A 23760-nucleotide genomic window follows, 5' to 3' on the forward strand; every position below is an offset into this window, starting at 1 on the left:
ATCGCAAAATTAAAAACAATTCCGTGCATAATTGTGGCTGCGTGAACGAAAAAACCTCTAAGGAAGCGCATTAAAGGATAGCAAAAGGATCACCCGTACTTCTACATATAACGAGTAACGAGTAACGAATAACGAAAGCACAGCATAAAAAGTTTACCAAATTAACAAAATAGCTAAGACGTAATTGCATTTATGCGCACGCCATTAGTGTATCTGTGTATGTACGGTTGGAGATATCCCGCATCTCGTGTGTATGGAATTTTTGTCAATCGTGCCAATTTCTTACGTAAATATAACCGTAATCAAAGGTTTTTGTTGCAAGCTGTCTATCTGTCTATCTGTATGTCTCTGTGCTTCAGCATTTCCTCCAGCATAATGAAAAAATATTGTTTTTAATATTCGATATATGCAGCCAATATGGCAAGTCGTGGCAATCCCGAATACGGCAATTGTTGTTTCTTTTTTTTTTCCTTTAATATTTTTTCTGCATTAATTGCAACTCCAACTATCTCCTGCACATGTACATATATACGATTTCCTTGAAAATGTATATGATATCTACCCATACTTGGAGCATTTATACACTCTTATTAATGAGGTCTTCCCATAAATTTAATGCAAACAGCACTAGCGACCCCTCCTGCATTCAAACCAAAACTAACTGATGTCCATGGAAGTGCGTTTGTGTGTGTTTGTGTGTGTATGTGTGTGGCTGTTTACCTATTGTCAATATTCATTATCCTTTTAGGCGCAATGAAGTTGATGACGACGTTGACTGGTGTCATAAAGTAACTTGAATGTCTCATAAAACGTGACTATAATCGTAATTGATGCGCATTAACTGTGACTCTCAATGGAATGCGGTACGGGCGTGCGGCGGTGCAGGTGTACTACACATATTTCCATCGACTGTAGTTAATATGGACGCATAAATTATTGCAGATAATAAGCTTTTGGGCTGAGTTTTGTGATTATTTCATGTTCGGTAATTCACCTCACCTCACCTTACCTTACCCGACTTTACTTTAAGTGTTTACTTTTATATTTAGACCGGTTGTGAATTACAACCCTCGACACTTCATTCCTAGCCCCGTCATCGACACTGAGCAACAAGCGCAAAGTTTTTAATGGAGACGGTGCTGGGTGTGCAAGAAATAATTGTTTGATTTGATGTAGCATAACATATTGTTTGCTTCAAGAAAAAACAAAACATCTAGGTAAAAATTAAAATTTTTGTTATCAAGATATTTTTTTAAGAAGGAAAGTTATTGTCTTACGAAACTATACCAATTTTTATTTGTGAAAAAAATTCATAATCGAATTTAAATATGATTTATAGAGAACAGCATACATAGCAAAAAGATATTCAGGGTGGTCAAGATACCCGTAGACTTAAAAAGCTGCAGGGGTTTAATTCGTTTGCTACCAGTATCACAAGTACATGTACCATAAGATAATTAACTGGCCATCGAAACAGATGAAAACCATTTTAGACAAGCCGTTACATTCCGCAAAATTTACATTATAGAAAGTACAGGTTGGTGTCATCTCATATAATCCATACGTACGGTGCAAAAAATTGCGAAAAACCTGATTAGAAACTAATTGAATACAAGTATTAGTACTATTGATGATGACATTGAACGTGGTGTGCCACGGCTCACCTCAATGCTCAATGAAGCTTTTAATTATGCCTGTCCCCCTATTTAACCTAGTAAGAAATGCAACCCACTTTGTTTGAATAAAGACTTAGCTCTTTTATGAAAAGGATGTAGGAGACTATTCAATAGGGCAAAATTAAACAATTGTGAGAGTGACTGGTTAAAATACAAAATCTCTCAGAAAAAATACAAGAAAAATTTATGTGGGTTATAGAGCACTAGTTGGCAGTCATACGGTCAGGAAATAAACAGCAATTCCGAAACCTCTAGACTACGTAAAATCCTATCCAAAAATTCAACCGTCCCTAAGTTACTCAAAAAATATGATGCAACAATAGTAGTAAATCATTATCATTTCCGGGATCTTCTACTTCGGTAATTGTATCCACTGAGTACCTTAATCTCTCACCGATTAACTCTATTAAGGTGAATCTGCAGATAATTAAACAGGTTATTTCTAGTTTCAAACCCTACAAATCACCAGGATCGGATGGTATACATTCAATTTAGCTCCAAAACTTCTAGGAGCTGATACACAACTTGCTTATGGCCATCTTTAGACATTCTTCTATTCTCAACTATGTTCCGACTAAAATCTCGCATCATAACCCCAATGAACTCCGTCCAATAAGCCTCTTATCTTTCATGTTGAAGGCTCTTGAAAGAATTATAGATGTAGAAGTAAACCGGGCTGTAAGCCCCAATCAGTGGTCTCCCTCACAGAACGCCTGCACTAAGGGAAAATCTACGGAGAGAGCTCTCCACTGCCTCACATACAAAATTGAAAAATCCATTCAACTTCAACAATTTTGTCTGGTAGCTTTCGTAGATATTGAATGGGCCTTTAACAATATGCTCCCAAATGCAATAGTAAGTGCAATCTCGCATCTGGGTGTGTATGATGCGGTCATTAGCTTTATAAATCATTTGCTAGCTGGCAGACTCATTTAATCAACGATGGGCTTGAACAACACGCAGAAGGGTGAATAGAGGTACCCCCAAGAGAGAGTACTTTCCCCTCTACTAGTGGGGGAAAGAGATAGTGGTGAATGAACTGCTAATTAAACTGAAGGCACAGGGCTACGAAACTATTGCATATGCGGATGATATTGTGATAACAGTTACCGGAAAATATATTACCATTCTTAAGGATATTATGCAAAACGGTCTTAATATTCTAAACAAATGGACACAAAAATGTGGCCTGGAATCATAGTTTTCACCAGAAAGGAGCCAAATCTTTTTTCACTCTCTCTACGAGGTCCTGTGCTACATTTGGAGGAAGAAGCCAGATTTTTAGGTATAGTTTTCGATAGGAAACTCACATGGAAGCAAAACATCTTACAGCGCGCTAGAAAAGCCAATATTGCGCTGCTTCTATGTCAAAAGGCTATTGGTAAGAAATGGAGTCTTCAACCACGCATCACTCAATGGTTATATACAGCTCTCATTAGGCCCATATCGCTCTATGGTATTACGGTATGATGAACAGCTTTTGATAAATCTTCGTACTGTTCGGTACTCAACAATCTAAAAGCAACCTCACAATGGAGAGCCAGTGACTATGGAAACGCCTCTATTATAAATCTCTTTAATTTTACTCCTAAAAACGTTGATTACATCTCTCCTATTCTCAACTTTGACAGAAAATTCCATCTAGAGAGGTATGGACGTCAGGTGGTCCCTCTTTAGGTGATGGTTTAACCATTTTCACTGACGGATCTAAAACAAGTAGTAGTGTAGGCAGCGGAGTTTTCCCAGAGAAATTGAATAAATATTCCTACTTTACTTTAGGACCATACCCGTAACACCTAAACAATCTGGGCATATCGTTGAAATCATGTAAATTATTACTGAGTTCTTTCTGTGCAAAAATTTATAACAAAAGATGGGACGATTCAACGATATGCAGGCATCTGTATGCAATCTGGCCACTTTCCGATAAAAGGAAATCAAAAATTCTCATTGTGATGTCCCGTAAAGACATCGGCCTTTTGGTAGGTCTACTTACAGATCACTTAACTCACATGATAAATAAATATATTAATGACTCCAAACTCAAATTTTTGATTTTTAAGTACTGTAACGAGAAGAATTTTTCCCAGTAAAACAACGACTAGCACCGAAAAGAGTGGAGAATGTTCATCAAAACCTGTTTTATTACATTAATTTGAATTTGTGTAATAGGGTTGCCAGTAATACAAAATTTTCATTATTCAGTCTATGTGTATGAAGGTGCATTTTTACCCAACATCTTTAATACCGGAGGAATTTCAATACTTTCATTCACTCTTGCTGGTAGTTTGAATGCCTATTTCAGACCAGAGTGAATCTTTTTTCTTTGGATCTTCTTTCTTCGGACTCTAACTCAGTAATTAGTTCTGTATGAGTACGCTTAATTATGCTGCACAGTTTCCTGATATTGTCGTGTGCATTGCGAAGTGGTTCCACATATTGTGTGCGTTAATCAATTTCTTTCCCTAGACGTTTAATTATCTCGCTTAGAGTAAGTACGGACTTGTAGGTACTGCTGGCAATATCGGTAAGCTTTGCAATTTTATATTTCACAGTGCTTTCTGCAGCGCAACTGCTTGGTGCCACTAATTGTACCAAACATAATCTGGTACCTCCTGTGTCCATTACACAATATTTATATTCTTTATTGGTTTTAATATTTTCCAATATTTTCTAAATGAAATGTATTCTGTTGGACGGTAAGTTAAGTTATCTAAACGTCTTCAATTAGTTCGGGGAAAAGCGGAGGCCAATGATAAAGGCCCAAAGTTCTTAATTATATTAATTAGATTTAATACAACTGTTTATAAACATGCAATCGAACAGATGACAAGGAGCATGTGGCGTTGAAATTGTGCAAAATCCGTAATTGGACCCATGGACTGAGCTATCATACTTAAGCTATTAAAATCGCGAAAGATTTGTATTTAAAGTACTAGGCGTAGAAAACAAAAACGACAATGTATGGATAAGGCTTATTTGATCAGTTGATCAATAGATCAGTTTCTGCGAATTCGTTTTTGCTGACGAGAAGGTGTAGGTCTGCTAATGACGTTGAATTCAACGTAGGACAGTTTGCGGTCAAGGTCTGTAGAATTTTTCATCAACGCATGCTTAAGTCGTTCAATGGAATGTTGTGATGGTTTTATGTATTTCTAAAATAAACAGTTATTTGTTCAGTCAATTTATTACCTTATACGAACGGCTTTAATGGCTTCTTAAAATAGTTTGAGCTTAGAAAAATGTATGTGTAGTCGTTTAGACCTTCGTGGGAAAAATATGATATTGTTGAAGTGATGCAGCGTCAACAAACTAACGTAAAAGTTCTAATTTATTTGGGGACGTCTTATTTTTGATAAAAAATTAATCTTAAAGACGATGTATAGTATAATACAGCATTTATAAATCACACTTGCACTAATGATAGTAACTTTAGCCAAGTAAATTGTAGTTTTGTCAACAGCAATGCTTGTAATATTCGAGGAAAATGTTGTTTAACAATAACTGGCTGGATGATATGGTGATGTACTGATTCGTTACATGCCGAGCTAGCTGTAGAATTGAATAGTTCAGATTCAAACACTGTCTCGTGGTCAGTTGTTGTAATTCTTGAAGTTCCAAACCATGATATCCAACAGTGATGGAAATTGGTTGCCACTGTGATATTTTTTAAAGGTACCACTTCAAGCCAATGCGTATATTGATTAATAATCAATAAATCGTGCTTTTATAAACTGTATTTAAGCAGTTAATTCAAAACGATTAAGCTTTTTCTGCCATAGAATAGTTTCTTACTTGTACATCTTTTGGGGTCACGACGGACAGGACATTAAGAGCATTTTTCGGACATAGCTTAGTGATTTTCACTGTTATCCCAGATGTTAAACTTTGTATGCTGTCTAAATTGTTGATAGCGTCCTTTTCAAAGATATTTCAATACACTACTAAACCATGTTGGACGAGGGACTCTTTCATATACTCATACAGATTATTTTGATCTGATTTCCCATATCCTCACAATTGATTGTTGACAGTTGCTCCATTGAACGAAACATTGAATTTATCTAATGCCCTTTGCATCATTCAACTCATTTTACAAGGACTTTCTACTAACACTATTATCACTAAATCATCTCGATGTTTCGATATATTCTCCATTTAATTTTATTTGGCATGTAAACATTAATGATCGTTGTCTTGAGCAATGAATTCATCCAACCTATGGAAGAATTGTCTATTTCTAGTTCTATCAACACCCGTTGGTTAATATCCACAAACGTTATTAAAAGCACCTTTTGCATCCCATTAGCTAGCTAGGGGATAATGTTAATTACATCGCGATAGGTTTATTTTATTGACAACTTTAGCTCAGCTCAAAGCTGCTTCCCTTGACCTACATTTGATGTAAGTATGTTTGCAGTAGTAATAAACATGAAACTGAACGTGGCGTTGCTGACCCAATGCGACAGATTGCAAACTATGGTATAAGGTTTTTGTTAAACTATTACCACACTATTTAGCTACACAAAGCCTAATCAAAATTGATAATGACGGAAACAATGTCAATATTTGAAAAGAACGGAAATAAGGAAATCAATAAACGCATTGTATGCATTTCAAATTTAGTTTCTTCGGATCTAGTATAGACTGACTAATATAAGCACAACTGTTTGAAATAGGTGTTTTAAGTTAGGTTGTCTGTTGGGAATGACCAGGGCGGTCAAACATATCTTTCTCTATTGCATTGGCAAAATTTCATAATATTTGCACATATTTAATAAGGGAAAAGTTATTAGATCGTAGTTGATATATTTGATTCAACATATAGTTCTTAAAGAAATATATTATTATTTTTAAATATAGATTTGGTTTAGTTTACATTCAGAATGTCGTGTAATTGCCAATCATTTCTTAACTTGATGCCGGTATGATGATCAGTACTCGAAGAAGGTATAACTATTCAATCTTTATATTTTCGAGCATTCAGATAGAAGTTGTTCCCAAAATTGCTCTCACAGAGAACCGATAAAGTTTCGTTACTAAAATTTACCAATATATTATATTGAAATATATTGAAAGCATTCCCGTCTAAATGGATGGCTATACCCTAATTTTTTCCCAATAAAATATGCTTTATATGAGAAATAGAAGTAGTGAAAACCAAATTTCATAATTAAAACAAATAATTTAGCTGGCGTGTAATGTATTTCAGGTTTAAAATATTCGCGGGTTAATACAAAATAAGACTAGGACGTGACGAGTTCCGATAAGTTCATTGTTATTAGTAAATACCATCGAGCGTTCTCGTATCTGTGTTATGTTACGACTTCTTCGTATTTATAGTATGTAGATGATTTACTTTAGGTATAATAGTTGATACCAGAGACGTTATATCTTAGTTTTATTAGCCTTGGAATTTCTAGTCTTGATCCTAAACGGATTTGTTAAATATTTTAGCTGGCGTGTAATATATTTTATGTTCAAAATATTCACGGGTTTGTACAAAATAAGACAAGGACGTGACGAGTTCCGATAAGTTCATTGTTATTAGTAAACAACATCGAGTGTTGTCGTATCTGTGTCACGACTTCTCCAGAGACTTCATATCTTAGTTTTATTAGTCTTGGGACTTCTAGTGTTGATGTTAAACGTATTTGTTAAATAAATTCGTCTTTTTCTTGACACAAACTGGGTCCTCACTGAGTTTTCTTACCCTCGCATAAACAGTTATACTGCCTTATTTCAAGATCATCCGTAGTTTCGGTTGACTCATTATCGCATGCATGTGATCGGTTTATGCACATGTCATGTGGGTTTCCTTCTAATACTGGAGTCCTAATATTGCATTCCAGATTTCGAACCAACTGTTGTACCATACCATTTCTTGGAAGGCTTTCATCAGAGTGACTGTGCAACAAACTTTTTATTTTATTTCGCGTCTCCTTGAAATCAAATTCTCGAGGAAAAGTGATTTCACCTGAATGAAAAAGTTTTATATATTACTTTGATTTGAATTATTAAGATGATATGCTTTATAAACATTTATATTCTTTTATTGGAAACTTACTGTTGTTAATGGAACTGAAATGGGCACGCATGTGTGTAACCTTGCCAGGTTTTAATGCTAACAGATCAGGTTTAACTGAATGGACCACTGGATTTGAATTTGCCGCCATTTTTTCCAAATTGACAAACTTTTGTCTTGTTTTTATAACGTGGCCATTAGTTGAGGGGCAATCAAAGGATTGTTTTCCACCAAGATTTCTGCCTACAAAAAACGGTAGATTTTCATTCTCTGCAGATTCATTAATTTCGTTATCGTCATAGGTGACGTGAAGACTCATTTCCGTACGTTTGTTTTGAATATTAAAATTTTAAAATTGACTGTAGATTTTGGGGACTTCCGTTTATAATTTTTGTGCGAAATCCCAAATTTTTCAATAACATAAGATTTTTAGTACATTACATAGACCAGCTGAATTTTGAAGTTGTGTAGAGTCGAAAAAATATATTATGATTTCAGTAAAAACTTATTTCATAAGTAAACAAAAATACTTCTGACATTTAACCGAAAGCTGAATACTGAGTTATATTTTTTGACAGCAAAAATTTGTTAAATCTTTTTTTATAGAAAATAAAATTTTACTACATTACCGTATTTCTCGTACTTCGATTTCTGTTTTATTATGTGGCCGTAATTCAATGGAGGCTTCGATTTAAACTCCCATAAGAATCCAAAGTGAAGTAATGGAAATTAGTTAGTCACATATAGAGTTTGGTGCAGTTCGACCCATCATTCCAGCTTAACACAGTTTTTATATTTTGTTTCGTATTTTATACATCATGCTAATGTTCTTACGAATTAAACTTATCGGGTCTCAACTGTAAACTCATGCTGGATCTTAGTAAAGTAATAAGTTTACAACATCGGACTTGAAAGAGCAAGTGGTGCAAACATTTACGAGAACATTAACATGCAAGAATGGCAACAAGCCAACAATTGAAGATATAAAGCACATTCGAATCGGTACTTTATACTGAACTCAGGTATTGTAACTAAAAAGTCAGTTTAACAACTATGGTAAATGAAAAGAAAATAATTGTTTTGTTGACTAGTTCGAAGCTCTGAGACCAAGAAAAAGCAAAGACGCTGTTTGTAGTGTTAAAATGACTGTCTTAATTATAAAATTTTATTGACTCAAGAGAGCTTTCAAATTATCGGGATTGCACCAACTATAAGCGTTAGCCTGATAGGAAGCACTTCTCCATCTCTGCCTTTTACGACAATGCCAAGATCACTCGCTTTGACGTGTACCTTTTAATACTCGCTTGTAGGTACCTCACCTGCCTTCATGACCTGCCCCTTGTCGTTTCTATTCCTATTACCTTCCCTTCAGTCCCACTACCACGATGAGTGGGACCGTAACCTCCATTCGATTCCCTTATATAACCGCGGTTTTCGTCACTCCAGTCACAAAGTTTACCGTTAACCTCGCCCCCACCCATCTGTTCTAACCCCACCCCCTTCTCTATAATCCAGTTTCCCTAATGTACGCCCTTTTTTTCTGGCTTCGATAAATCTAGTTCGCTAGGTACTAAGTCTTTTTTTGCTCCTCTCTCTCCTGTTTACTGGAATGAAGTTTTCACAATGCTATGGCAATCTTCTCCATTCATCCCTTAGAGGTGGTTTAGTGTATTCAAATGTCACATAGTGGTTTTTGATGCTTCTGCCTACTGTCAAAAAAAAAAAACCAAAAAGCATAAGAATCAGTTCAAAATCAACTGTTTGACATCCAGCAAGGCTTTATAATATAATAAATACAATGATGAATGTGAATCTGAATAAGAAATGCGACGCTTTTAATTAATTCCCAAAAAATATTTTTAAAAATATTGTTCCGAAAATTTGGACCTCTGATTCGTTCTGATTAATGATAAATACGAATTTAATAAAACAAAAAATTTTTTTAATGGTATATTTATTATTATTTATTTTAATAAATAAATTGTTACCCCGAGTAGGAGAGTCTATGTTTTACGAAAGTCATTCTCCATGCAATGTCTACACTGCAAGGAGGTTCTGATATTGAGCTTCATGGTAGGTCCTCCCAACGAGCACTGTGCCGTAATAATTCCCACTATCTTAGATCAATAAATAAAAATCAGATCAGCCCCATGGATCCACATCTCCAAAAATAAATTTTTAAAGTTTTTACTGAGGTTTCGCTTGAAAAAAAACTACATACACAAACATCGATTCATACGACATAGGACATTGTTTCTCATAGGACCTTGATTTTATTTTTATATATAATTCAGTGTTATCCATTTTGGTTTGGCAGCACTATATGAGTATCATATATCAAACAGAACTACCAGCTAAGACATTAATCAATTACTTGAATGTTCACCGTTTTATGAAATGTTCCGTTTGAAAACATTTTTTAATTTTTTCACAGACGAATATATTTTTCTTTTAGATAATTGAAGAAAATTGCCGTATCTGGGCAGGGAAAATTCGCAAGTGATTCTCAAAAGATTTTAGCTATATCCGGCCACATACTGTGGCTCAGTCCGTTTTAATATCTTCAATTTGGTTATATTTTTTAGTACACAATATCGATATATTCCAGTTGGCAGAAGAGTCGTCCTGATATTTGTGAATGATAGACTTTTTTGAAAATCGCTCAATATATGACATTCATAACACTGCCAGGTCATAAACACCTTTGATCTTTCGGAACAAATTGGTTATTTGGTTGGCAAATTTTGATGCGTTTTACTGTATAATTCGGACCCTGTGCTGTCTGATTAAGGGTGTCTGCAAAATTTCCTTATTGGTAAAAAATTGGCTGATTGAAAAGCTGATAAAAATTATTCGGTCAAAACCTATGGAATTATAGAGCAACCTGAAAAATAGCAAGAGGCAATAAAAAATAATAATCGCTGGTTAAAATTGATATTCAATAAAGCAAATTTTTATTTGAAAATGTGCTATACTCTTTATATCGTCCATTGTAAAAGAAAAGATATACGATTTCTTTTATTAAATTTAAGGAGTACCTGTGTATAGAACTTTGCAATGTAATGCCGGTATGCAATGACGCGGATGGTATTACCAATATTAATCGTGATACATAATGTCAAACTAAGCTCTTTACTTAATGTTTGTATTACTTGTATTCCTTCTAAAATAAAACAAAAATTTTGGACACACATATGATCTTTGTCCACAAGACAAGTATCTCAATCAATGTATGCGAATAATTCAAATATATTCAATGCATTTTAATATTTCAAATGAATCCATTATAAATAAATGAAAGATAACCATTATGTGACTTCGTGTTTTATTTGTCTTATAAACATTATAATTTTAATAAAAAAAAATGGGTCCAAATACATCATTAGCAGTGGCGTGTTGTAAGGCCGTCATTTCTAGAACCGTCCTGTCCGTCATGAGTCATCAGCTATGGCATTGCTCAGCACCATTCCTTAGGAAGAGCGATTGACACGGCTAAAAAAAATAAAATGCAATACTCGAAATAGCTCTATGGTCAGCCAAAAATTCAATTAATTAAAATAATATAAAATAAATTTTTGTTGTAGTTCACTAGTTTTCGAAAAACCACTTTATAAAATGTTTTCAAAATTATTTAAGTAAGTCAATACATTAATTTGAATTTAAAAATGCGTGCTTTCAGAGGAAACAAAATATGAAGCAAAGTCTACTAAATTCGGATAATGTATGAAAATGTGAAAATCTGATTTTTTTTAAATATACTGACATTTAATTGAAATTGAAAAATTTGAAAATTTTTTAAAAAATTTTTGATATAAATTTTAAATTACAATTTACCGTTTTCGTCCGGTCAACCGAGCAGGGGTTAACAAACGACGACGTTCACGGCGGCGTTTACGGATCAAGCACCAAAAGACCAAAGAATTAACCACCAAAATCGTGGTTCCAAAAAGTAAAACCAGCTTATTGGAAGTAGTCAACGATTTGGCAACCAAAACAAACCTATAAATAAAATTTAATGCTTTAAAGTCTGTTCTTGGGTAATAATCGCACATTACTTACTGCTTGTAGTTCTTAACAGTGATCAAATCTTTAAGGCCATACACCGGTTGCTTTGGTTTGAGTCCTACTAGACGCTTTAGGTTGTCCATAGTGAGTTTCGCCTTTAATAAAAAAAATAGCTAAAAAAATATACGGACCAAAATTGGAAACACAAAGACGAAAATATATATGAATATGTTAGATCTGAATTTCGTTTTGAAAGCTAAATAAATTTTAGAATTCTTTGCTGACTTGATTGAAAAATTCAATGAACTTGATCAAGTAGTTTTATGAGTTACTGCTGTGTTCACATCATAGTTTTAATAAACTGATTGCTTTGATTATAAAATATTCTCATACGATTTCCTTAGCAGACAATAATTAGATCTAGACTGGCTTGAATTACTCTTAAACTGATTTGCGTGGATAGTGGATAGTGCGATTGTAGTTGACCTCTTGCATTTTTTTAAATGTTTCAAGTGAATTAGAAATATTACCTACACTATTTTTTTATGATTATAATTATTTGTGATTTATTTCTTAAAATTTTATGGGTACAGAAGTCTGCATTTGTAATTAAAATTACAAATTAAAAATTATACTGTAGTTTTTATTTTGCTAAAACAATCGACATTGCGCGTACTATATGTCCGTCCGGGAGGCAAGTTCGTTCCGAAATGACGTTTGGGTGTTATTATATTAGGAATAGTGCCATAAGCAAATAGTTTTAAATTTATTAGAAAGGTGGGTCAGTTCCTACATTAAAAACTGCTCCAGAGCGTTTTAAAGTACCGCCTTTTCCTCTGTACTTTGTCACATTTATCTACAGTCTTCTCTTCGTCGACGTTTAGGAATTCACTTGATGGAACATTTAAAACATTATTAAATACGAAATTTCCTTACTATTATCCCTTTTTCTATTAAAATATAATTAAATGTTAAGATGTTATATATGCATTGTATAAATTTATATTTTATTATGATTATTTCACTGAATCATTTTAACTGCGCAAAGGGATTAGTAGCCATTACTTCTTTATATGGTATTTGTACATGACTTGCCTGGCAAACACCTAAACATATTGCATCTACATATGCAAGGAGAATATAATTCAAGTAGTTCAAAAGTACCAATATTAAAATATTAATATGTATTTCTTTAAAATTGTATATGTGATCAGTTACCTACTCGCTGCGAGTGTAATCACAGTAGTCTATAGTCAGGACTAGTCTCACACAAGTCCAAGATAATTTTTCCTTGATTTCCATGTATTTTTTTTGTTGATTTCTTAATCAAATTTTATCACAAATAAGTCAAAAACAATAAAACACTAATGTTTTTAGCTTCTATTAATTTTATGGTTTATTGTAGTTCATTCATTGACAATCTGTAAATTGTGTGAACAAATAATTACAAAACATAAACATAAACATTTGAGGATGGAAAAATAAGAAATCCTGCAGCAAAGTACGACAACGTAAGATGATCTGAACCCAACGAACAAGATGGTAGGCAGCGCAAGTTTAATTAAAACTTTTTGCTCCGGAAATCTAGTACTGAAATGCAAATCAACCACGCCTTGGGTTCAAAACAGGAAACTGCAGCAGTCACTTTATGGTAAACAGCTCAAATATATATTTAATAATATAGAAATTAAAACAAAAATATATCTATAAGATAACACATAAATACTTGAAGGCGTAAAAAGGTTAAAGGCAGTAAGACCAGAACACCAGTAAGACGACTAATAACCCTAAGCTGAACAGTAAATAAACTAATAAACACATCGGAACATAGGCCAACAAATCGTCGACTTCTGCAACAACACAGAAACGCACTGCGATCCTTACTGATTCACATCGCATGTAACCGTTGACCCCGCAAGAAGCCAACTTAACCACCACACACAATGTCCTTTTTCCTATTTCCATTTCCAATTTTCTGCTATTTTATTTTGCCTCACTTTTTTATTAGTAAATTTTGTTACACTGCAGAGTATTAAAAAGTATCCAGTGGCAGTTGTTAATAAACTCACGAACTCACGAGCTCACGGACTCACGGATTCACGGACTCACAGACTTACAGACTTACAGACTTACGGACTTACCAACTTCCGCGAATGATGCGAATTCAAATTGAAAGTTATACGATATGAAACAAGCAATAACAACAATATCTATAACAACAGTACCAACAATAACAACAACATGAAAAAATAGGAAGGTGAAAGCTTACGCCTTATGAAGGTGCTTATAACGTCAGCGGGCATAATTTGCGTTGCCTACAAGGACGATTTTTTCGAAGTAAGTGAAAGCCGAATTATTATGGTTGAGGTTGGCTAGCGATGGCATCAGGTCGTGGCTGGGGTCACAGTTGTAAGGAAAGTGATTTGCTATTTGCACCACAAATTAAACGCGTATGCCGGGGCTCCCATTCAACGGTATTTTGCTGGCTATTGATATTATGAACTGGTTAACTGGAAACGGAAACCGAATGAAGCAAGTGTTTCTTAGTTTTAATCTATTTCCTGCTCTCGGGCAAAATGAAACAGTCTTTAAATACACAAATTTATTGGTTAATAAAAAGTAAATTTAAATAATTTGCATGAAGACTCCAAATGAACCAACGCGACTAGTTGCATTAAGTTTTTTTATATTAGTTATTGCGCGGCACAGTGGAATGAATTTTCAAATATAATTATAAAATATTTAACATTTTCTTCATGCAATATGTTATTTGGTATTAGTTTCGCAAAAAGCTAGTAGAAATATTCTGAAGGTCCCAAATTAAATGATTTGTACCTTATTTTTCAGTATATGACGTGTCTTTTCTTATATAGACGTTTTGCCTATGTTTGCCGAGGTCAACCAATGGCAAACCAAAGTTTTATTTAATTAAGCCTAATTGAATTTTACAAGAAGTCCTTTACTCTGTGTGGAAGTTTATAGATGGCCTGGACGTCACTCCAGTTTCAGTTCAGTTCTGTGGACCTAAATTTTGAATTTTGTTGATCAATTTTTAACAATTTATAAATTATTTCACTATTTCACTTAATTTGTATAAAAAATGTTGATGTAGAATTTATGCAAGAGGTACTGTAACGGCCCCAAATTATTTATTCCACTTATTTTCTGGCACTTGTTTTTGCCAAGATTAAGTAAGTATCGTAAATTGGAAAATATGTGTCGACGAAATTTGATGAAAACACTTTGCAATAGCCTATCACTAATAGTAGTGTCTTTAGTTTATGTAATATCTCTTTATGCCATCGTTTTTGATGACCTATGAATCGTCACACTATCTTCCTTTCATAGTCTCCAGTTTCAAGGAGACTATTATTTATAATTCTGTGAACTTGATCGATAATTTAATGTTTTCTATTAAGACCAAACTGGTTGGGAATCTATTTGTTTATGATAATTGGCAATAATAGCGTTAAGCATAGTTTCTTAATCTATTTAGTTTAAACTTTAATATTTTTGGCAGTAGTAATATTGTCCTTTACTTCATATAGTGAGTTGTCAGTTTTGCTTATATTATTATTTTTCTGAACTCCAAATGTATAGGTACTGGTTGAAATCAGGAGATTTTTTAGGTTTCTTTTAATGATTCAGTTTGAAATTTTTATATGTGTCTATTTGGTCATAACATTCATTCGGACTTAAGGTTTTTTTAAGATGTTCAGTAAACAATTCTGTCTTTTGTGCTATTGTTTTGGACTGCAAGGTCTCGTTAATTTTAAAGAGTGCAGTCAGTTGGAATCAATATTTTTAAATTTCGATTTGATTACCGGTGGTTTACAACTAAGTATTTTTTAAAAGGTGGAAAACTCCTGCTAGTAGCGATATGGTCAAGCCCTACTAGTAGTTTTATCTGAACTTGGATATTTTCCGGTTAGTAAAAGCATTCTTTGAACTTGATGTACTTTCATGAAGTGGCGAATGCTGGAAAATTACTAGTTGCATCGGCGAGATTTCTGTAATCCGGCTAAAATTTATTACAACTGTTAGATATACTATAGATATGTTTTCGTGCACAAAAAAGTAAGCACCCAAAGTAGTGAGCCGGATACCTAGTTTATGTGTCACAGTCGGTCGTTGTCAAACAAATTTCGTTTACAGTTAACATTAATATTTTACTATTCGGAAGGCCGTCGATCAACTGAATCAATAAGTCTTTTATTCAGGACAGTCAGACGTAAGAAGTTTATTTATAAAATATTAAAATATGTATAAGACACTTTATGTCGTTCTTACCAAGCGATAATAGGTGGCGCAAGTTCTATAAACAATGAAATTGAAATTGCTTATCTTGTCTTGATTTAATTTGTGAATTACTAACTCGGATGTTCATATAAGCACTAAAAATTAAATACTTATCACTTAATTACTTAATTATATGCTTACGTTACATTGTTTAACATAATATATAATTAAACTGAGAAATATTTGTTTTTGGGACCTCATGCAATTTTCAGTATATTTAATTTTTATGTTATCAAAATGTTTATTCTCAACCACTGTATAAGTCTAGAGCACATATCGCATCCTTAAGGCACGATACAATAAGTTGACCAACTACGCAACGCCTTGAATAGCTAACGCAATTATAAGACAAAATAATGGGCTCCACATTTTTACCAAACAATACAAATTCATATTAGAAGTAATATGGCTGCAGTTTCTCCTCACATCCTTCTCACCTCGTTGCAGCCAATATTCAAGCAATTTAGTAGGCATCCAAATTCCCCTTTTATTTCTTTCCTTTACAGCTTCGTTTTTTTCTCTCTAATATTCCATAAATTTTCCCAAGAGAAATGAATTTGAAAGCGTTGAGATTTCGCGCCTCACAGAGTAATTTTTTTTTAAATAATAAGAAAATAAAACCGTGAAAAAGTCAAAATTAATTTCAAATTATGATGGCAATTCCCTGCCCAACATTGTCAGTGGCTCACATAAATTCAAGTTAGTTTACTAGATTGTTTTTTTTTAATTTGATCACTCTTTTAGTAAGAAACTTTTTGTTTCCCCCGAAAATCAACTACCCCATGCCAACCTCCGTGGCCGGTAAACGACTAAAATGAGTGACAACATTTGGGTACGTTTTTACCGCTTTTCTGTTGTATTATTGTTGGCCGTTTCCTTCAAAGTAACGTTTAATAGGTCCATGTACCATCCGAGTTCTGGTACTTACCAGTTTAAAATTTATGGACCAATTAGATGTGAATGGGCAACGAAGTTGTTTAGTTTTTTAATTTTCATAAATTTGACTTAAATGTTGGACAGACCTATTTTTACTCCGGTCACACTTTTTTTCGATTTTCGAGTTGTTTTGTTGTTCATATTTATCGAGGCAAATTTCTTCATAACTTTCAAACTTTTTTTAAATTATTGCAATAATAATGACGGTTTATGATGATTGAAAAATAAAGTTAAAATTAAAATTTATTGCAAATTAAAAAATTCCTTGCTTTTCAGCGGAAAACTTTTGATCATTCCTCCTAAGGAAAATGAAATTATATCAACTAAACAATTTTTAACAAGTTCAGAAATTTTAACAGCATAAATTTAAATTTATTAAACTGGCAGATATGAAGTGTTTTTTTAACTCAACATTAACATTAACTTCTTGACATTTCAGTTTTTCTGACTTGCAAAAAATGTTATCCCTTCAATGGAGACTTTATACGACATTAGCTATGTTTTCTGCCATATTTAAATGATCGTATATGTTAGTTGTGCTCTTCAGTATTTTAAAAATTCCAAATACCATGTGTAGATCCATATACATATACAAAAAAGTATAGAAGAAGAAAGAAGTATAAAGAAGCTTCCAAAAATATTCTTTTTAATCACTATTGTCTTTGCTCTTTAATAAAAATAAACTCACTCAATAAGTCATGTGACTGACACACAGATGGCGCTGCCATTGTCAAATCCATACGACGTTTACACATAGTCTTCAAAAGACTATGTGTGAAATTTCATGACATTTCGATTAGTCAAAAAAAAGTGACAGCCATTTAAGTGAAGCTACTTTTGTTACTTTCAAAACAATGGATTCAAAACAATTTCGTGTGTTAGTTTATCATTGCTTCTTGATGAAAAAAAATACTGTACAAGCTCAGCAATGGCTTCAGAAGTGTTATTCGGACTCTGGTCCATCGAAAAAAATCATTTGTTATTGGTTTGCTGAATTTAAACGCGGTCGTACAGACACCGATGATGGTGAAAGTTCTGGTCGTCTAATTGAGGTGGTTACTCCAGAAAACATCAAAAAAGTCCAGAAATTGGTTATATCTGATCGTAAATTGAAATTGCATGTGATAGCTGAGACCGTAAAAATATCAACAAACAGTATCTTTAAAATTATTAATGCACATTTGACCATGAGAAAGCTATTTTCAAAGTGGGTGCCCCGTTTACTCACAGTCGATCAAAAACAACAATGTGTTGATGATTCAGAGCAGTGTTTGGCCATGTTTACACGTAACAAATCAGATTTTTTGCGTCGATATGTGGCAATGGATGAAACATGGATCCATCGCTTCCCTCCCGAATCAAAACAATCATCATCGGAGTGGATTGCAGCCGGTGAACCACGTCCGAAGCGTCCAAAGGCACAACAGTCAGTTGGGAAGGTTATTGCCTCAGTATTTTGGGATGTACATAGTATAATCTTCACTGACTTTCTCGAAAAGGGAAAAACCGTCAATAGTAACTACTACACGGCATTACTGGATCGTTTGAAAGCAGAAATTGTGAAATAACAACTGCATATGGCGAAGAAAAAAATTTTGTTTTACCAAGACAATGTACCATGTCATAATTACACTTCGAGTTGCTTCCTCATCCGCCGTATAGTTCAGATCTGGCCCCCAACGACTACTGGCTATTCGCTGATCTGAAAAAAACGCTCGCCGGTAAGAAATTCATCTCAAATGAAGAAGTAATTGCTGAAACTAAAGCCTATTTTGAGGTAAAAGACAAATCCTTCTACAAGCACGGCATCGAGAAGTTAGAGAAGCGTTGGAATGATTGTATTGCCCTTGAAGGAGACTATATTGATGAGTATAATCGATTTTTGGCAGAAAATTTTTTTTTTCTTAGTTAGTCATACGACTTATTGATTGATGTATTAGGTTTGTAGAGAAAAAAGTAGTACTGGTCATGGCAGTTATGGGGACATGGTTTTAGTACAAATGCTAATTGCTGAAGAAGCACTATTTAAATAACACATTTAGCTGTGAATATTAAAATGCAATATATAATTTGTACATGTGCAGTTGCCTAGAATTCCTAAATTTATTATTATTCAAGCCATCAAGAAATATTGCAAAGATTAATCCCAATCTCCTCTGCAATTGCAGTGAATGTTGATTGAGTGCGATGCGCTGCAGTAGCTGTGAAATGACTTATTTTAGTTAAAGAGGCAAAGAAAATAGATTCGTATAGTTTAAGCTCTTAATTGGGATATAATATTAATATTAGCCGAACATTAGCTTTCATTAACATTAACTTTTTCACTTTTCTGAATGCGAGTACATAAAAAATAAAATAAATTAAGACAGTTAAGCACATCTTATTTAAATGATGAGGGATCAAATAAATACTTGAACAGTGTTATATTGATTCATCATCTAAATTCCTGTCATCATTATCATCTGAACGAAGCAGCAATCGGATGTGGTGTTTTGAAAGACACTCTGTGAAATTTTTACTTTAAGGAAAGAACAATGTTAAATAGACTCTAGCTATTGATTGATAAAAGTCAGGGTAAAGAAAGGTTCATATAAGTAATTTAGCGCAAAAGTAGAAGTCTAACATTCAGACAATTTAATTCTTCTGATTTAAATTCATGGAACAGTGATTAAAGTTATGTGTATACTGGTAAATGGGGTTGAAAAACTTACAAGGCGGCTTACAAACAAAAACTATAAAGATTCTTAAAAAATGGGAGTATTAAGCTGAATAACGGAAGTAACGGATTGTTCCTAATCAAAACGTGGTGAAAGTAAGATGAAGTCCAGGGTCACCTTCATCTTGGATGAAATAATGCCGGGCTAGTGAAAGTTTGTATTGTTTGTGTTTGTTGTGTAGGTCTAGGAAATAAATTAACCTTTTTGTCTCTAAAATGGAAAGCAAATGAAAAGACATTACCTGGAATGTGCCACATTGTCCAGTGACAATTACCTACATGCTACGCCGTCTCTTCTATCAGTTTTTTTTTTAATTTACTAGGCATATTATTTTTACACACCACTTTTTTACACACAATTATTACACATTTTTCTTTTCACAATCTTGCACATTAAAAATTAAAATGAACCAATTTTATAAAGCTCACACCTTTTTGTTTTGATCTTCACAATCTAGGCGAATTCTGTCGAAAGCTTCACTAAAGTTTGAACTAGTGAGAGAATGAGGTAATACCAGAAAAGAATAGCGAATAAAATATATAGGAAAAAATTTGACAGACATGAGTTCTAAGCCTGGCACTTGCGGTCCAAACAAATTATATACGAAACACTGTTGAGGAGTACTTGGCAATAGGTGAAACAGCGTTGTGTGGTCAGCCAAATTTCAATAGATTAATATTAATTTCAATAGATTTGTTCTTGTCTCTTTCTTGCTATTCGAACCCGCCTAACTTTTAAATACCTTCTTTTCGTCATAAGGATACGTCACTCTCGCCAAGAGAAAACTAATATTAGTAAATTATACCGTTGTGTAAAAGTTTAAGGTGAACTTTTTTAAAGTTTATTCAACAATAAATAGAAGGGGAAAATCTAGTAACAGCATAATGGTGGAAGGTTTAGAAAATTTCGGCACCAAAAATAACAGGACTAGTAACAGGACTTGATCGAACTTTCTAGAAAGTTGTCAGTTAGGAGTAACTGGCTTATAAAAGCAGATAGCAGACAGGAAAGCAAATCAGTTTTTGTGTTAGAGAAGTTTTAATAGTACGTTCAAAAATTTAAATTAATGATGTTTAGTAGTTTAACATTTTTTTTAAAAAATAAAAAAAAGTCTTGTGCTGAAGTGAAATGGTTTAACAATTAATTAAAAGAAATTAATTTATTAAATTAAAAATGACGTTAAATTACAACTTATATTCAAGAAATATTGGTCTCACCCATGCGAATCGTGGAGTAACATTAGCATGATTTTCTCAGTAATACGTTCCTATATTAGGTTCCATACATAAGAAGGAATGTATAAATCATGCAACAAATCATGCCTCTACGAAAAGAATAGTATTAAAATTTAACAATTAAAAATAAAAATATAATTATTTAATTAATTCAATTATTCTAATTCAATTAAAACTTTCACAGCCAATTGACAAAACTCCAGAAAAATGTGCGACCAGAAAGTCAAGTACGGCTTTGGATCAGTTGGTTAAGGAGCGCTGAGCCTGAGCTTCACATTTGGCAGGACCCGAGTTCGATTCCTGGTACTTGCAGTCTCAAAAATAATTATTTTCGAATAATTAAATACATGAATTATTTCCAAGACCACTGATGATGGGTATTTGGCAATACTCGGAACAGCTGTATGGTCAGCCAAAAATTCAATTAATTAAAATAATATAAAAAATAAAATTTTAGTTGTTGTAGTTCACTACTGTTAGAAAAAACCTCTTTAATTAATTAAATTAAATTTATTAAATTAATTATTATAAAAATTGTTAAATATAAATGCATTAAATAAAGAGTTAACAATTGAATAAAGTTTGTTCAATTAATTATTATGGTGAAACTTATTAAATAAAAAATATATTAAGCAAGCAAAGTGATATATTGATTGATTAAGATGATAATTACTATTCAGTCACAAATCAACAGAACGTGTCTATAGCAGAAAAAACCATCAGTGTGGGCATAAATGAAAATAAGGACATTAAAGCCAACATAACTTCACTAAGGGGAGAAGAACTGAAACTGAAAAACGCAAGGATTTGTTTCTATTAAGGAGAAGGAAAGAAAAGAAAGGTTCTCTATAATTGCGGTAATAATACATTAACGGCACAAAAATCATGAGATTCACCATTAAGTATTCAAAACCGTAGAGGAATTACGGATTTTTTTTAACGGGCATTCTCCAATGGAGAGGTGACTAGTGCTCCCCTAAAATATGTATAGCAATAAACTTAACAAACTTAATCTTAATTTATTGAGCATTATCAATGAGCTAGAGCATAACAAGCCTAAAGCTGCACAATAAAAATTACACAATAACAACAACTACAGATGACATTCCATCAACATCAGCAAATACAGCATCTGCACCCAATCTTTCTAAACTACAAATAACATTTTGGAATTTACATGGAATTACAAACCATTTCCATGAACTAAATTGTTGACTCGCACATCATCTCTACTTACGAAACCTGGTCAACAACACGCTTTAAAACTAGCCTTCGTTCTTGGTACAACTATGATGCGGTGCCAGCCCCAGCAACATAGGAAAAATCCACTCGTAGAGCTAGTGGTGGTATTGTATCTCTAGTTAAAAAAAATGTAGCGAACAGTATCGAAATAGAAAAAACAAATTTTTCGATTTTTAGCTTTTACTGTATTAATACTTTGAAGTTTATTTTGTAAATATTGCCTCAGAATCGCTTCAACCTTTAATTGACGAATAAATCAAAAATATCAAAAATCTCCTTAATAATAGGTGGAGACTTCAACGCTAGAGTGGATGCAGAGGGTGCTCAAGAATTTTGATCTAAAATTGGTTCGAATCTCGTGTCTAAACAAGCGATTTAGTCTAAACACGCGTTTTCAGCGTGGCAAAAATTTATTAGAATTCATAGAAAGTAATGGCTTTATCTTGTTTAACGCTTATACAGACGTTGAGATCTCATCAAGTTTTATATTTAAAAAAATAGACTGGTAACAGTGTTATTGACTTAATTTGGTTGAACGTCGCTGCAGTTACATTTAGAAAAAGCCTAGAAGTACAAGCTCTTGCTTCTGGTTCAGATCACTTCCCTACTTCCCTATATCCTACTAACACTAGCAACATAAATTGTACAAATGTAATTTCTTATAAGTCCGATATTTTTACAATGCACATTAACCTCTGTCTTGAATCATTGCACATGAATCAACACTTATCTTCTTTACCTATCGACCAACAAAATGATCTAATTAGAACCTCTATACAAAAATCCGTTCAAACGTCAGAAATGATTGTTACTAAGTCCGCAATTCCTCCTTAATACATTGTGACCGAAAGGTTTTCGGAGGTTCTCATTTAAAATTCGCGCGCTGTATATTTTTCGATATTTTAAGTTTATGTAGTTTTGGCAGCACTGTCCCTTAATTCTATCAAAAATTGAGCGCGATCTGTTCAGCAGTTTTCGTTTACAGGCAGACTGGCAGCTGTTGAAACCAGTTCACCTCAGTAGTGCGTTGCGAAAAAAACAATGGAAAAAAATATTGAACAAAGAGTTTGCATCAAATTTTGTTTTTCGAACGAAATTTCGTGTGCAGAATCGTTGCGAATGCTACAAAAGGCTTATGGGGAATCAGTTTTATCGAAAACTCAAGTTTATGAGTGGTACAAAGCCTTTCAGGACTGTCGTACGACCGTCGAAGACATGCCGCGTTCTGGACGACCTTCGACCTCTACCACCGACGAAAACATTGAAAAGGCAAAGGAAATCGTGTTCAAAAATCCTCATGTGAGTGTTAGAGAGATAGCACGAGAGCTAGGCATCGGTCGTGAGATGGCTCGTTTGATTTTGGTGGACAATTTGTGTATGCGACGTGTCAACGCCCGGCTTGTTCCGATTCACCTCAATTTGTTCAACATTATCAACGATTTTAAGGCCAAACATTCAATAAATACCATCGAACAGCCACCGTATTCACCTGATCTTGCACCGTGTGACTTTTTCCTGTTTCCCAACCTCAAATTACCACTCAGAGGAACGCGTTTTGAATCCATAGAAGACGTAAAACAGAATTCGCAGAGGGAACTCAAAGCCATACCGGAAAGCGCCTATAA

General features: G+C 33.6%; 1 protein-coding gene across 1 annotated transcript; it reads right to left on the reverse strand.

The window, feature by feature from the left end:
* Positions 1–6862: 6862 nt before the first annotated feature.
* LOC119689663 lies at positions 6863–8203 on the reverse strand. The gene is made up of 2 exons (XM_038104541.1): positions 7744–8203; positions 6863–7653 (listed from the first exon to the last, which is right to left on the reverse strand). The coding sequence occupies exons 1-2, from the start codon at positions 8018–8020 to the stop codon at positions 7373–7375; spliced, it is 558 nt and encodes a 185-aa protein (XP_037960469.1). The 5' UTR covers positions 8021–8203; the 3' UTR covers positions 6863–7372.
* Between the last annotated feature and the right edge of the window lie 15557 nt (positions 8204–23760).

This window comes from Teleopsis dalmanni, chromosome X (genome assembly GCF_002237135.1).
Source record: "Teleopsis dalmanni isolate 2A chromosome X, ASM223713v2, whole genome shotgun sequence".
NCBI lineage: Eukaryota > Metazoa > Arthropoda > Insecta > Diptera > Diopsidae > Teleopsis > Teleopsis dalmanni.